This window comes from Panulirus ornatus, chromosome 37 (genome assembly GCF_036320965.1).
Source record: "Panulirus ornatus isolate Po-2019 chromosome 37, ASM3632096v1, whole genome shotgun sequence".
Lineage (NCBI taxonomy): Eukaryota > Metazoa > Arthropoda > Malacostraca > Decapoda > Palinuridae > Panulirus > Panulirus ornatus.
The window spans coordinates 4,244,292-4,256,545 of NC_092260.1; the positions used below are offsets into that span (position 1 = coordinate 4,244,292).

General features: G+C 37.5%; 1 protein-coding gene across 33 annotated transcripts in view; it reads left to right on the plus strand.

Annotated features, from left to right (window-relative positions):
- Ndae1 (Na[+]-driven anion exchanger 1) overlaps nt 1-12,254 on the plus strand; it is a 680,061-nt gene that overhangs the window by 382,692 nt on the left and 285,115 nt on the right. For all 33 annotated transcript variants that reach the window (XM_071683718.1, XM_071683724.1, XM_071683696.1 and 30 more), the window contains one exon: nt 3,307-3,473. In XM_071683718.1, the coding sequence (XP_071539819.1) occupies nt 3,307-3,473 (167 nt within the window). The remainder of the gene's footprint in view (nt 1-3,306; nt 3,474-12,254) is intronic.

Consider the following 12,254-nt stretch of genomic DNA (forward strand, 5'->3'; position numbering starts at 1 on the left):
CCTCTCTTCCTGCTTGTACACATGCCTCACATCCTTGATAAAAACTTTTCACTGCTTCTAGCAACTTACCTCCCACACCATATACTTTTAATACCTTCCACAGAGCATCACTATTAGCTCTATGCCTTCTCCAGATCCTTAAATGCTACACACAAATCCATCTGTTTTTCTATGTATTTCTCACATTCTTCAAAGCAAACACCTGATCCACACATCCTCTACCACTTCTGAAACCACACTGCTCTTCCCCAATCTGATGCTCTGTACATGCCTTTACCCTCTCAGTCAATACTCTCCCATATAATTTCCCAGGAAAGCTCAACAAACTTATACCTCTGTGATTTGAACACCCACCTTTATCCCCTTTGCCTTTGTACAATGGCACTATGCATGCATTCTGCCAATCCTCAGACACTTCACCATGAACCATACATGCATTGGATATCCTCACCAACCAGTCAACAACAAAGTCACCCCCTTTTTTAATAAATTCCACAGCAATACCATCCAAACCTGCAACCTTGCCAGCTTTCATCCTCCACAAAGCTTTCACTACCTCTTCTCTATTTACCAAATCATTCTCCCTGACCTTCTCACTTTGCACACCACCTCGACCAAAACACCCTATATCTGCCACTTTATCATCAAACACATTCAACAAACCTTCAAAATACTCACTCCATCTCCCTCTCAGTTCACCATTACTTGTTATTACCTAAGTATAATATAGATAATAATAAATACATTTATTAACACGGGAGAAAATTCTGCTGCAAGATTCTAGGCTGTCCAGGATTGCTTGACACATCTTCTTGAAGAGAATAACAGGTAGATGTCAAACTTAATCTCTTACTGGATTTTCAGTGAGACAATCAGAAGTATGAAGAGCTATTTTAATTCTATATTAATTGTGATTAGGTAATATTTACTGAATCAGAAAATTCAGGGAGTGATGTAGACAAGTTTAAGTGCCTTCCCTTTCTATTCTAGCAATCCTTACTCCACCCCACCCCTCTCTTCTCATACTTTTCCTCATCCATAGAAACATTCAATGACCATGGTCACAATACACACACTGTTGACACACTCCCACGTCAATTTCAGATTAATCATTCATACAGCCATTCTGACACTTGCACTTCTTCCATTACAAAAGATGCTAACAGCGTTCAGATCTTTCATGCACACCATGTACTTAGAAATTCAAAAAATACTTTAAATAATTACTTTACTTTATAACTTTCCTAAATCAATGAATATTGCATACTCCTTTTTCTCTAAAATTTTCTCTACCTGTGTGTGTGCCAAAAGTTGAACTACATTCCCTCTTCCTTTTATAAACCCACCTTGTTCTTTACCAACATTGGGTTCACTAATCCATTTATCATGATCAGTCATTGTCATGCCATACACTATGTCATCTTTGACTGGGAGTCATTTCTCTGTAATTTTAACAGTCTTACTCCTCATAATTTTATACAGTGTAACAGTCCTCAGGCCTCTGACCACTTGTCCATACTTATGTACACAGATCCACTTCCATCAGTTTCACTTTGACTTCATCATCTTCCTCATTAATCCATCTCTATCCCAAGCATTTCTGTTTTTTTTTTTTTTTGAAGAAAGAGATCAATTGTTCTTACTTCATCCTCTGTAATGTTTTCCACTCCCATGTACAAGAATTTCCTCCCTGTGTTTTGGTACTCTAATAAAAGTGCATTGGTGACCGCTGTAATATTTAGTGCCTGGTTCCACAACTGCTTCATCCATGAGGTAAAAAGATTCTTGCATTCAGAGTGCTACTTGTGATAGATACTGCACCAGGCCACCTTTAAAGTGTGTACTTCACACACCTAAAGTAAGTTACTTTTTCTACTTCCCAACACACCTTACTCTTACAGATCAAGTTTTAATTGCAACAACACCTGCCACACCTTTGTAGAAATTTTGGACTGAATGGAGGCCAATTCTTCTTTTTCTCCCATTGATTGTTGGAAAATTTACAATGTTGCTCATTGCATTAAAAACATGAAAGACTCTCATGAAATCAAAGAAAGAAAACATGGAATGCAGTTTGGAGAAAGTTGTGGATTGAGGTGGTGAATGACTGAAGACTTCCCCTTTGCAAATACTGAAGTGCAGAGAATTATTGAATTGGCACATAGACTTGGAAGAGAAGGCTTTAAAGACAAACAAGAAGAGGAAAAAAAAGGAAATTCCTCAACTCATATCAAGAGGTGTTGAATGTGGAAGATCTCATTGAATTTATACATATCAATGAGAGAAGTTGAAATAAAGATGAAAGAGTGTAGCAAAGCTAAGAAAGATGCCTGTTAAAATCATTCAGATGTCACAGGTCCTTGTTGACAAAATGTTTGAAATGGCTCCCTATATGGGGTGCAATACCAAGTTTGAGAGGGTTGGAGGATCTTTTTCCTGGTAATGGACTGTACAAGGATATGCAGGGAAGATGAAACCAAAAAAGTAAAAAGATTCTTTGATAAGAATGCTAATTCCAGCACACCTTTCATCACACATCCCAAACCAGCAGCTAACATTCCTTTGTCAAAATCTTCATCTTCTGCAACACCCATGTCCCCCTCACCTCTCCTCCTCCCCCTCCTCCTTATCTCATCTTGATGATGGAGAGGGCCCTTCATCCCCTTAATCTCCCTTTCCATCATCATCATTAGTAAGGTCAAGTGGTTTTCATGGTACATTGTTGACTTCTGTATTTTGTTTTATTGCATTATGGACTTTCCCTTAGATATGAGGCCCAAGCATTTTTCATGGGTATTCATTTTTTATTTCTGAAAAGAATTTCCAGGTTCAGGAACATAACTCCTTTTCCCCATAAGGCCTAGGCATTATTGTTCACAGAACAGGGATTTCAAGCAGTTTTAAGGGTAGCAGCCTCCACAGATGGTGAGATCCAGATGTATGAAGGTGAAAGCAGACTGTACCTGCTTTTGGTAACACTGCAGTTGAAAAGTTTCCTATAATGATGCTGTTTCATTTTTAGTAGATGAGTGAAGTAGTCTAGCCAAGGAACTTCTTGCTACAAAGGAGTCAATCATTTCCATGCTTGTGTTTGTAATGCAACTTCAGAGCTGCAGGAGCCCTGCAAAAGGGGTCCTTAAGCAAATGGATCCTTGAGTTGTACAATTAACCATAAAGTACAGGGTGTTTATGCTTTGTAATAAGACATTTTTCTCTGTAACCCAGAGATCAAAGTAGGCTGGACAGAACCTGTCTTAGCTCAAAAAACTTTGTAGTTAATTACTTTTTCTCTTCTTTGTCTCCCAGATTAATGCTAGTGAAGGCATGATGACTATCCCATTGGCCAATGGAAATGTAATGAAAGTTCCAATGAATCCAATCAATATCTCAGAGGAAGTCAATAAAAGTGGAGTGTGGATGGACATTAACAAAGACCAGGAAAAGAAACCCCCTAACTCCCCAGCTAAGAACAAGTGAGTTGTACCGTTTATTTTCATTCATCTCATGGCTGCACTCTCTCCAGGGCATATAAGTTAATGGTGAATTTTGTGCTTTTGAATGTTGTATATCTTATGTCTGAAATATTATCTTTTTGAACCATTAGATAAAGATACTTGTTTGTGCTTTGATTATAAAATTCCTTTGAAATGTTAAATAGATGATATTTCAGATATGTTAGGTTTTACTCTGGTTAATTCGAGAAGTATTCAGGAAAATTTAAGAAGCACAGTATTTTATTCTAGAATCATGTCTGTTGCCATTAATGTTTTGACTCTCATGTTGCTTTTGTCATTATTTTTCCCTGTTAATGAAAATTGCATAAATTCATTGAACTGCATTAATTTTGTCAAACCTGGTTAATAGCTGTTCATTAGCTTTTTCTGAACTTGACAATGGGCTAAGGAGATAGTGTGCTTATGCAGGCTTGTTTTTTATGACTGAATGATCATTACATGGGAGACAAAGTAGCAGGATAGATTGCCCTCTCCTTTACTCACTGATATTTGTTATTACTTGGAATACTCACAATATGGAGATGAGTATCAAAGACTGACCAGTCAAACATCAGTTTAGCAAGTGAAACTACACTGTTAAACCCCTCTTCCCATACCTTGATATATTGAGGAAAGTCTTTTGTAGTATCAAGGAATTTTACATTGCAAGGTGATGATTCTCAAGAATCTGTCTGTTGCGAGGGAATTTTGTCTTTTCTTTCCACACTTGGTGTCATGATTAAGCACTAAAAGATGTAAAGTGTAGGATTCATCTGAAACATTTGAAGGTGGTCTAAGAAGTGATGGTTGTGCTGCAGAATTCACATTTATTCTTTTTTTTGTGGTCTTTTTCCAATTGCAAGACCTCAGTAAAGCTCAGTTGAATAACCTGAAATGGCTTCAAGCATGTTGATATGATTCAAACATAAGTTCCAGGTCATACTTTATGTTTAATGATTTCTGGACAGTCTGACTGTCAGCTGGAAGATCACTTTTAGTCTTGGACACAGATTGTAAAAGGTTTCAGAGATGTGAATTAATTTTGGTATTTCAATAAATACATACCTGTGAAAAGCTATTGAACATTAGGTGAAGTACTTAAGAAATATTTTGTTATTTTATGGCAAATGTGCATATAAAAACTTTCTTTTTTCATACATATTTGCCTCTTCCCACCTTAGAGAGGTAGCATTAAGAACAGAGGACTGAGTCTTAGAGGGAATATCCTCACTTGGCCTCCTTCTCTGTTCCTTCTTTTGGAAAATTAAAAAATGGGAGGGGATGATTTCCAGCCCCCTGCTCCTCCCCTTTTAGTCACCTTCCACGGCACGCAGGGAATATATGGGAAGTGTTCTTTCTCCCTTATCCTCAGATTTAGTAAAAAAGAAGAGAAAAAAAATAGGGTTGCTTATATAAGTGTCAGAATTTGTGGGAATTAACCCCTATGTAGGAGTGAAGTATGATACTGATTAGGGATCAAAGAGGGAAGCAGTAATACTGAATCATTGATTTTGTTTTCTGGTTGTTACTTCAGATTAAGCTTTAGAAATGGCCACATGCTTGAATAGAGTGACTTGTTTCTTCCTACTCTTCCACACATTTGAATAGAGTGACTTGTTTCTTCCTACTATTCCTTTTTTCTGTATCTTCCTCAATTTGACCTTTTCATTCCTTCACATGTGCATGTTACACTTGAGACATGGCAAAGTCTTAAACACATATGAGAAGTGTGCTGATGTTTCCTGCCTTATTTTAATTCTCCTAGAGTGACCATGAGTCTAATGTAGATAACATACATCAGTATCTTTCTAGCTATATCCCTGATACTCAATCCCCCAGGAACTCTCATCAAGGAGGTAGCCATGGCTAGAGTCTCCATCCCTGGCCTTTCATACCTCCTTTGTATATACCATTCCATGCATTCTTACCCCAATTTTCTCCATCCAGCATTGTTCCACTCTATTTCCCCATGTCACAGTTGGTCTTCCTCTCACACCAACCTCTTTAATCAAACTATTATTCACTCTCTTTGTAAACTCCCTGTATTACATTCTTTCTACATGCCCAAAGCACCTCAAAGCATTATATTTCACCCTCTGTGCCTCTCCATGATTTATTTCCTTTGCATTCTCTGCCATACCAAATCTCTCATACACCCACTTTTTTTTTTTTCATTCCATCCTGTCCAGTGGTTCTTAAAGTGGGAAGTGTGCCCCCCAAGGGGGTTGCCAGAAAATTCAAAGGGGGATGCGAGCAGTCAGAGAGAAATGTTCTGTCAGGATAATGAATTTCATCACTATTTTCCTAACATTAGAGACAGCAGTTTTGAATTCAACCTTGCCAGGAACCCCTTTTCTGTGAAAGCTGAGGATGTTCCTGAAGCTATGCGAGAAGAATTTCTTGAACTGAAATTTAATTTTGTCGCAAAGGATGATTTTACTTGTCTTGGCTAATATAAAAGCAAAACAAAGAAACAAGCTAGACATGGAGGGTGATCTCGAATGTGCCCTTAGCAACCAAATGATACCAAATTTTACTATACTAGTCAGTCAGAAGAGTCAGCACCACCCATCTCATTGATGCATACTATTTAGCAACCAGAGTCAATATATGTAATTTGCCTTCTCTATTGTGACATGCTGATTTAAGCAGTACTGGTGGCAAAACTGGGTGAAAGTTTGGTTTTATAGTAATTATATTCTGTTTTCCAATGGTTTTTCATTTAATCGCATTTGGATTATGAAATATTTAAGCAGAATATGCATGAAAATCATTACTCTTGTACTAAAGCACCCAGTAACCGTCCTAGAAGTAAGAAAATTTTTGGTTTCAGTGTAATGAATAACTTCTGATTTCTGTTAATTACTGCTATGGAAATATGAGTAAATTTTTATTAATTGTAGTTATTATTTCCAGTTTTGCTGAAACTAGGTGCATAAAGATAATAAAATATAAGTTTTTCTGAAACTAGGTGCATAAAGATAATAAAATAAAACTAAAATATAGATGCAGAAAAACTTTTTTTCATTCATACAAAACTCAAACTCAGGTAAGCAATGAATTTAGTAATGTAAAGATCCACTGCAGTAATCCCACTTAAGCAATTAAGTACTGTATACTGATATAAAAATTACTGATTATTGTTTAGTAAAACTTGAAAGGGTAGAGGGGGGTGCAGTAGCCAGGACTATGCTAGAGGTGGTGTGAGGCCAAAATGTTTAAGAACCATGGATCTAGTCACATCAAATGCTCCTCTTAAATAACTCATTTCCACAGACTGGATTCTCGACCTCTGTAACTCATCCCGCATGCATTTTGTGGCTGCATAGGTCAGGGTTGGGAGGAATATGCTTTCCCTTAATTCTTCTTTCACTTCTTTACTTACACCTCTACCTTTCATTATGTTATTTAAGGGACCCAATGACTCTTTCACCCTGTGCTACTCTCTCCTTTATCTCTCCTTCGATATCACCAAACTTAGTCAAGATTGCTTCCAAATAATTGAAAGCTGCTGTTTAGTAACAGGTTCATAGGTTGCAAGTTTTTTTTTGTTCTACAAGTTCACCTTTTCCTGTGTTAGGGAGGCAGTGCTAGGAACACACAAAGAAATGGCCTCATTCACTCACATCTTTCTGTTGTGTATATTGCATTGGAAACACAGACCCCACTCAATCCCTCACACTCTTCTGCTTCCATTCCAGTTCGGTCTCTCCCTTCTTTTCCCCTGCTTCTGACACATGTACCCTCTTTTCATGCTTCTCCATAATCATTATCTCCATATTTCCAAACCATTGTACCCTCTTTATTTTTGTCAACATTACTTCTTACTTTACTACACATTTCTCTAACTCTATCACTTCTTACTCAGTCAGCCCACGTTACACCACATATTGTCCTTAGACATTTCATTTCCATCACATATTTTTACCCTCTTCTGAACATTCTTATCTGCAGCCCCATATCCATACATCACTGGTGGGACTATTATACCTGCAAACATACCTATCTCTTCCTTCTACACATTGTTTAATGCTCACAGGGCCCTTACCCCCCTAACCCATCATACAGCTAACTTCAGTTCTCATGGTTCACTTCATTTCCACATCCACTCCTAAGTATCTAAAACACCCCACCCAGGTTTCCTTTATTCAGATTCATGCCGCACCTAACCTCTCTCTTTGCATTGCTAAACCTATTAACTTTGTTTTTATTCACAGATGCTCTTAATTTACACCTTTCAAACTTAAAAACCAATTTTTTTAGTTTCTGACTTAAATCTGCCACCGGTGCCATGTCATCAGCAGACAGTAACTGATTCACCTCCCAACCTCACCCTCCATGCCTGACAGGCTGCAGACCTACCCTTTTCCCCAAAACCTTTGCATTTCCTTCCCTTTCCATCCAGTCAATAAACAGATTAAACAGCCTTATTGCAGACTCAATTTCACCTGGAACCACCCACATGACTACCTTTCTCTTTACTAATAAACATGCTATGCTCATAATAAAAACTCCTCTGGTTCTCATTGGATTCCTCCCTCACCATATCTTAAAAATACCTTCCCCAAAGCATCTCTATCAAACCTATCATAAGCTCTCTTTAGGTCCATAAATACCTCATACAAATCCTACTGTTTCTCTAAATTTGTTTCGCACACATTCTTCAAAGCAAACACTTGATCAATTCATCGTATAAATTCCTGAATTCATATTGTTCCTTTCCAGGCTGATTCCCTGTGCAAGCCACCAATCACCAATCTTCCATACACTCAGCAAACTTATACTTCTGTAATTTGAACATTCACCTATGTTCCCCTTGACTTTGTATAATGGCAACTGTACATGCATTCCACCAATCCTCAGGCAGCTCACCATGATCCATACATAAATCGAAACTCTTAGTCAGTGAACAACAAATTCACCTCCTTTCTTAAGAAATTCAAGTGCAGTACCATCAACTCCAGCTACCTTGCCTAATTTCATCTTACACAAGGCTTTCACTGCCTCCTTTTTATCATCAAACAACTTGCCATTACTCGTTCATTCCACATACCACCCTTAACCAAACACCCATCTGCAACCCTCTCATCAAACACATTCAGTAATCCTTCAAAGTGCTTACTACATCTCTTCACTTCATTTTTTCCTTTTGTTACCACTCTCCCATATGCCCACTTCACTGATGTTCTCATGTTCTCTTTTGTTTCTCACACTGTTAACCTTCCAAAATAATTGTTTATTCTCCCTGAATTCAGATTCATATTTGCCCTCTTTTTCAGCCCTTACAACTTCCAGTCACTTCAATGCTTTCTCTGCAAACTTTCTTTTCTCTTCCAATAGTAACTTCATCCCACCATTCACTACCCTCCACATCCTACCTTCTGCATGCCACACACTTCTCCCACACATTTGAGCAGTGCTTTGCTAAATATCTCATATTCTTCACCCACTCCCTTAGCTTCATTTACTCTTACCTGTGCCATCATACATTCAATTTCTCCTTGTATCTCTTCACACAAGCCTGTTTTCCAAGCCCATTTACTCTCACCACTTCTTCCCACCCACATCATTTCCTCTTTTCCTAAAGTCTACAAACCTTCACTGTTACATCCACCAAGAAATGCTCAGACATTCCATCAGCTGCCCTTTGCAGCACATTCACATTCAAGAGTCTCTTCCTTGCATGCCTATCAGTTAGCACATAGTCCAGTAATGCCTGTTTTCTATTATCCTTACTCATCCACATATACTTATGTCCATCCCTCCAGATCATCAGTCCTTCTTCAGCACACAACTCCACAAGCTGTTCACAATTTTCATCCACAGCAATGGGTACCTTGTGATTACAGTTATACCTTCTCATTCAAACCACCTAGTATAAATACTCAATTTCTAGCATCAAAATTGCTGACACATTCATCCCTCTTCATCAACCTTCTTGTGGCCTGATGCATAAGCACTATTTATTACCAATCTCTCATAATTCACTTTCATTTTATCCAAATCAGTCTATCGCTTTTTCCTTACTCTTTCACACATTCACACAACTCCTTCAGCAGCATTGCTACCCTTTCTTAAGCTCTTGCCTTCACACTTACCCTTGACTTTATCCCTAAGACATGCCCAAACCATTCTTCCTTCTACAATTCATTGGCTACCATGGCTCTGTTTCTTGTTCCACCTTTGAAAGTGTATTACCAAGGAGTCCATATATTCATGTTGTAAATATTAGTTTTGGTCATTAAGGTAGAACTTGGACAAAGGTTCCTATGATTGATTGCTTGCCCTTCAGTATGGCAAGAAAGGATGGATAAGAAGGCAATACTATGTCTTCAGAGTTTTTATGAGTTTACATGAGAAAGAGACACAACAGGAGCTCTGATTGGCCCTCGACTGGGTTGTCTGGTAAAAAACAAAAAAAAAAGGAGTGTAACTTGACAAGAAAATGTAATTCTGCTCAGCAGTTTTTCAAGCTATCACCAACACCTTGCTGCTGCACATTAGCCTCCTAGTGTCCCCATTACTGCTGTCATTTATACAGTTTATTTCTACCTTTTTCTCAGAGTATACCTGAATTAATGAAATATTTGTCCAAATGACTTTTGAAGGTATTTATAGTCTTAGCATTCACTACACTGACAGTAACATTCTTGTGCCCAACACACCTATAGGAAAAGAAGATTTTTCCAACGTCCTTACTGTGTTTTAGCTTTGAATTCTATTCCATTTGTCCTGGAAACTGTATTTTCTTCTATTTGAAAAGATGTTCATGATTTACTTTCTTTCAAACTATTTGCCATTTCCCGCGTTAGCGAGGTAGCGTTAAGAACAGAGAACTGGGCCTTTGAGGGAATATCCTCACCTGGCCCCCTTCTCTGTTCCTCTTTTGGAAAACTGAAAAAAAAAAAATGAGAGGGGAGGATTTCCAGACCCCTGCTCCCTCCCCTTTTAGTCGCCTTCTACGACACGCAGGGAATACGTGGGAAGTATTCTTTCTCCCTTATCCCCAGGGATAATTTACTTAATCACAAATATTCTTAATCTTGAAAACTTGGATTAAGTTCCTGCAAAGTCTATGTTTTGTAAGGGAGTAAAGATCCAATCATTTTAGCCTCTCTTCATATGCCAAATTTCTAAGGGATGGGATCAGTTTTATTGCACGTCTTTGGACTTTCTCTAATTTTTCCTTGTCTTTTTTATAGTTTGGGGACCAAAACTGGTCTGCATATTCAAGGTAGGGTCTTACTAGAGAATTATAAAATGTGTGAGAATTGTTTCTGGTGTCTTGTGTTCCTGGCTATAAAACCTAACATTTGGTTGCCTTTTTTACTTGCTGCTTGACACTGTTGAGTGTGCTTCAGATTGTTGTTAATGACTATTCCAAGGTCCATTTCTTCATTTACTTTAGTTATAGAGTTTCCAAATAGTTTGTAGTCATAACATATATTCTTGTCTCCAAACTGCATAACTTTACACTTGTCTACAATAAACTCTATGTCATCTGTGTGACCAATCCGTTTGGAAGTTATCTTTCAATCATATCACAGTTGCACCTGCTTACAACTCTAACTTCCTAGTTTAGTATCATCAGCAAATTTGGAGATCTTAGATATGAGACCAAGTTCTAGGTCATTAATGTATATCATGAAAAGAATTGGGCCTGGGACCAACCCCTGTGGCATACCACTCATCACGTTTGGCCAATCTGAAGCTTTGCTGTTTAATAATACATCCTGCTTTCTTCTGGTAAGCCAGTCTCTGATCCGTGTACAAAGTTCTTCACTGATTCTATGTGCTTTGAGTTTATGTAAAAGTCTCTTGTGAAGTACTTTATTAAAAGCCTTTTGGAAATTAAATATACTGCATCAGACAGTACTTTTTCATCCCAGTTCTGATAAATATCATTAAAAGATTCCAGCAAATTTGTCAGGCAGGATCTTTTATTTAGAAAGCCATGCTGGTTGTCCAATATAATTTTGTGATCTAGAAACGTGACAGTTTTATCTCTTATTATTTTTCCCAACATTTTACCTAAATAATATTTTACCTAACAGTGACGTAAAGCCAATTGTAAGGTAATTCAAGGCATACTTTTTGCCTCTTTTTTATATACAGGAGTAACATTTGCTAGTTTCCAGTCAGTTATCTGGGCTGTCCGATTTGTCAGAATTTAATTGGTCCAGGTATTTGAATACTTCAAAGCTCTTTATTCATCTAACCTTCAGCTCCTCTTCATGAGATCCTTGAAACATTTTCATTGGTTGCAGTGTACAAGATGTTTCTTTAATTGTGAATACATAGTTAAAGGAATAATTTAGTATGGTAGCCACTTCTTTGTAGTCTGTAGTTAGTTTGTCATTTTGTTTTGTAATGGTTCAGTTTCATCTTTTACTGTATTCCTTTGTCTTATATATTTGAAGAATTCCTTAGGATTATTCTTAACTTTCAAGGAAATTCTCCCATTGATTTGAATCTTTTATATGTTTTCTTTTGGCAAATTATATCTGTCCTCCTATTCATCCATGATGGATCTAAAATATTGCAGGTTCTCTTCATAACTCATAGAATATGTTCATTTTCAATCTTCAGTAGTAAGTTTTTAGAATTATTCCACATTTTCTCTTCTGTATGAATGTCAAGAAGTTTTGTCCAGTTGGTACTGCAAATTTCTTGTTTAGTTTCAAAAATTTGCTCGCCTGTAATCTGGGATCAAGAGTTTGTTTTCCAAACAGAAATATGCATGATTTAAGAAGTAAGGAT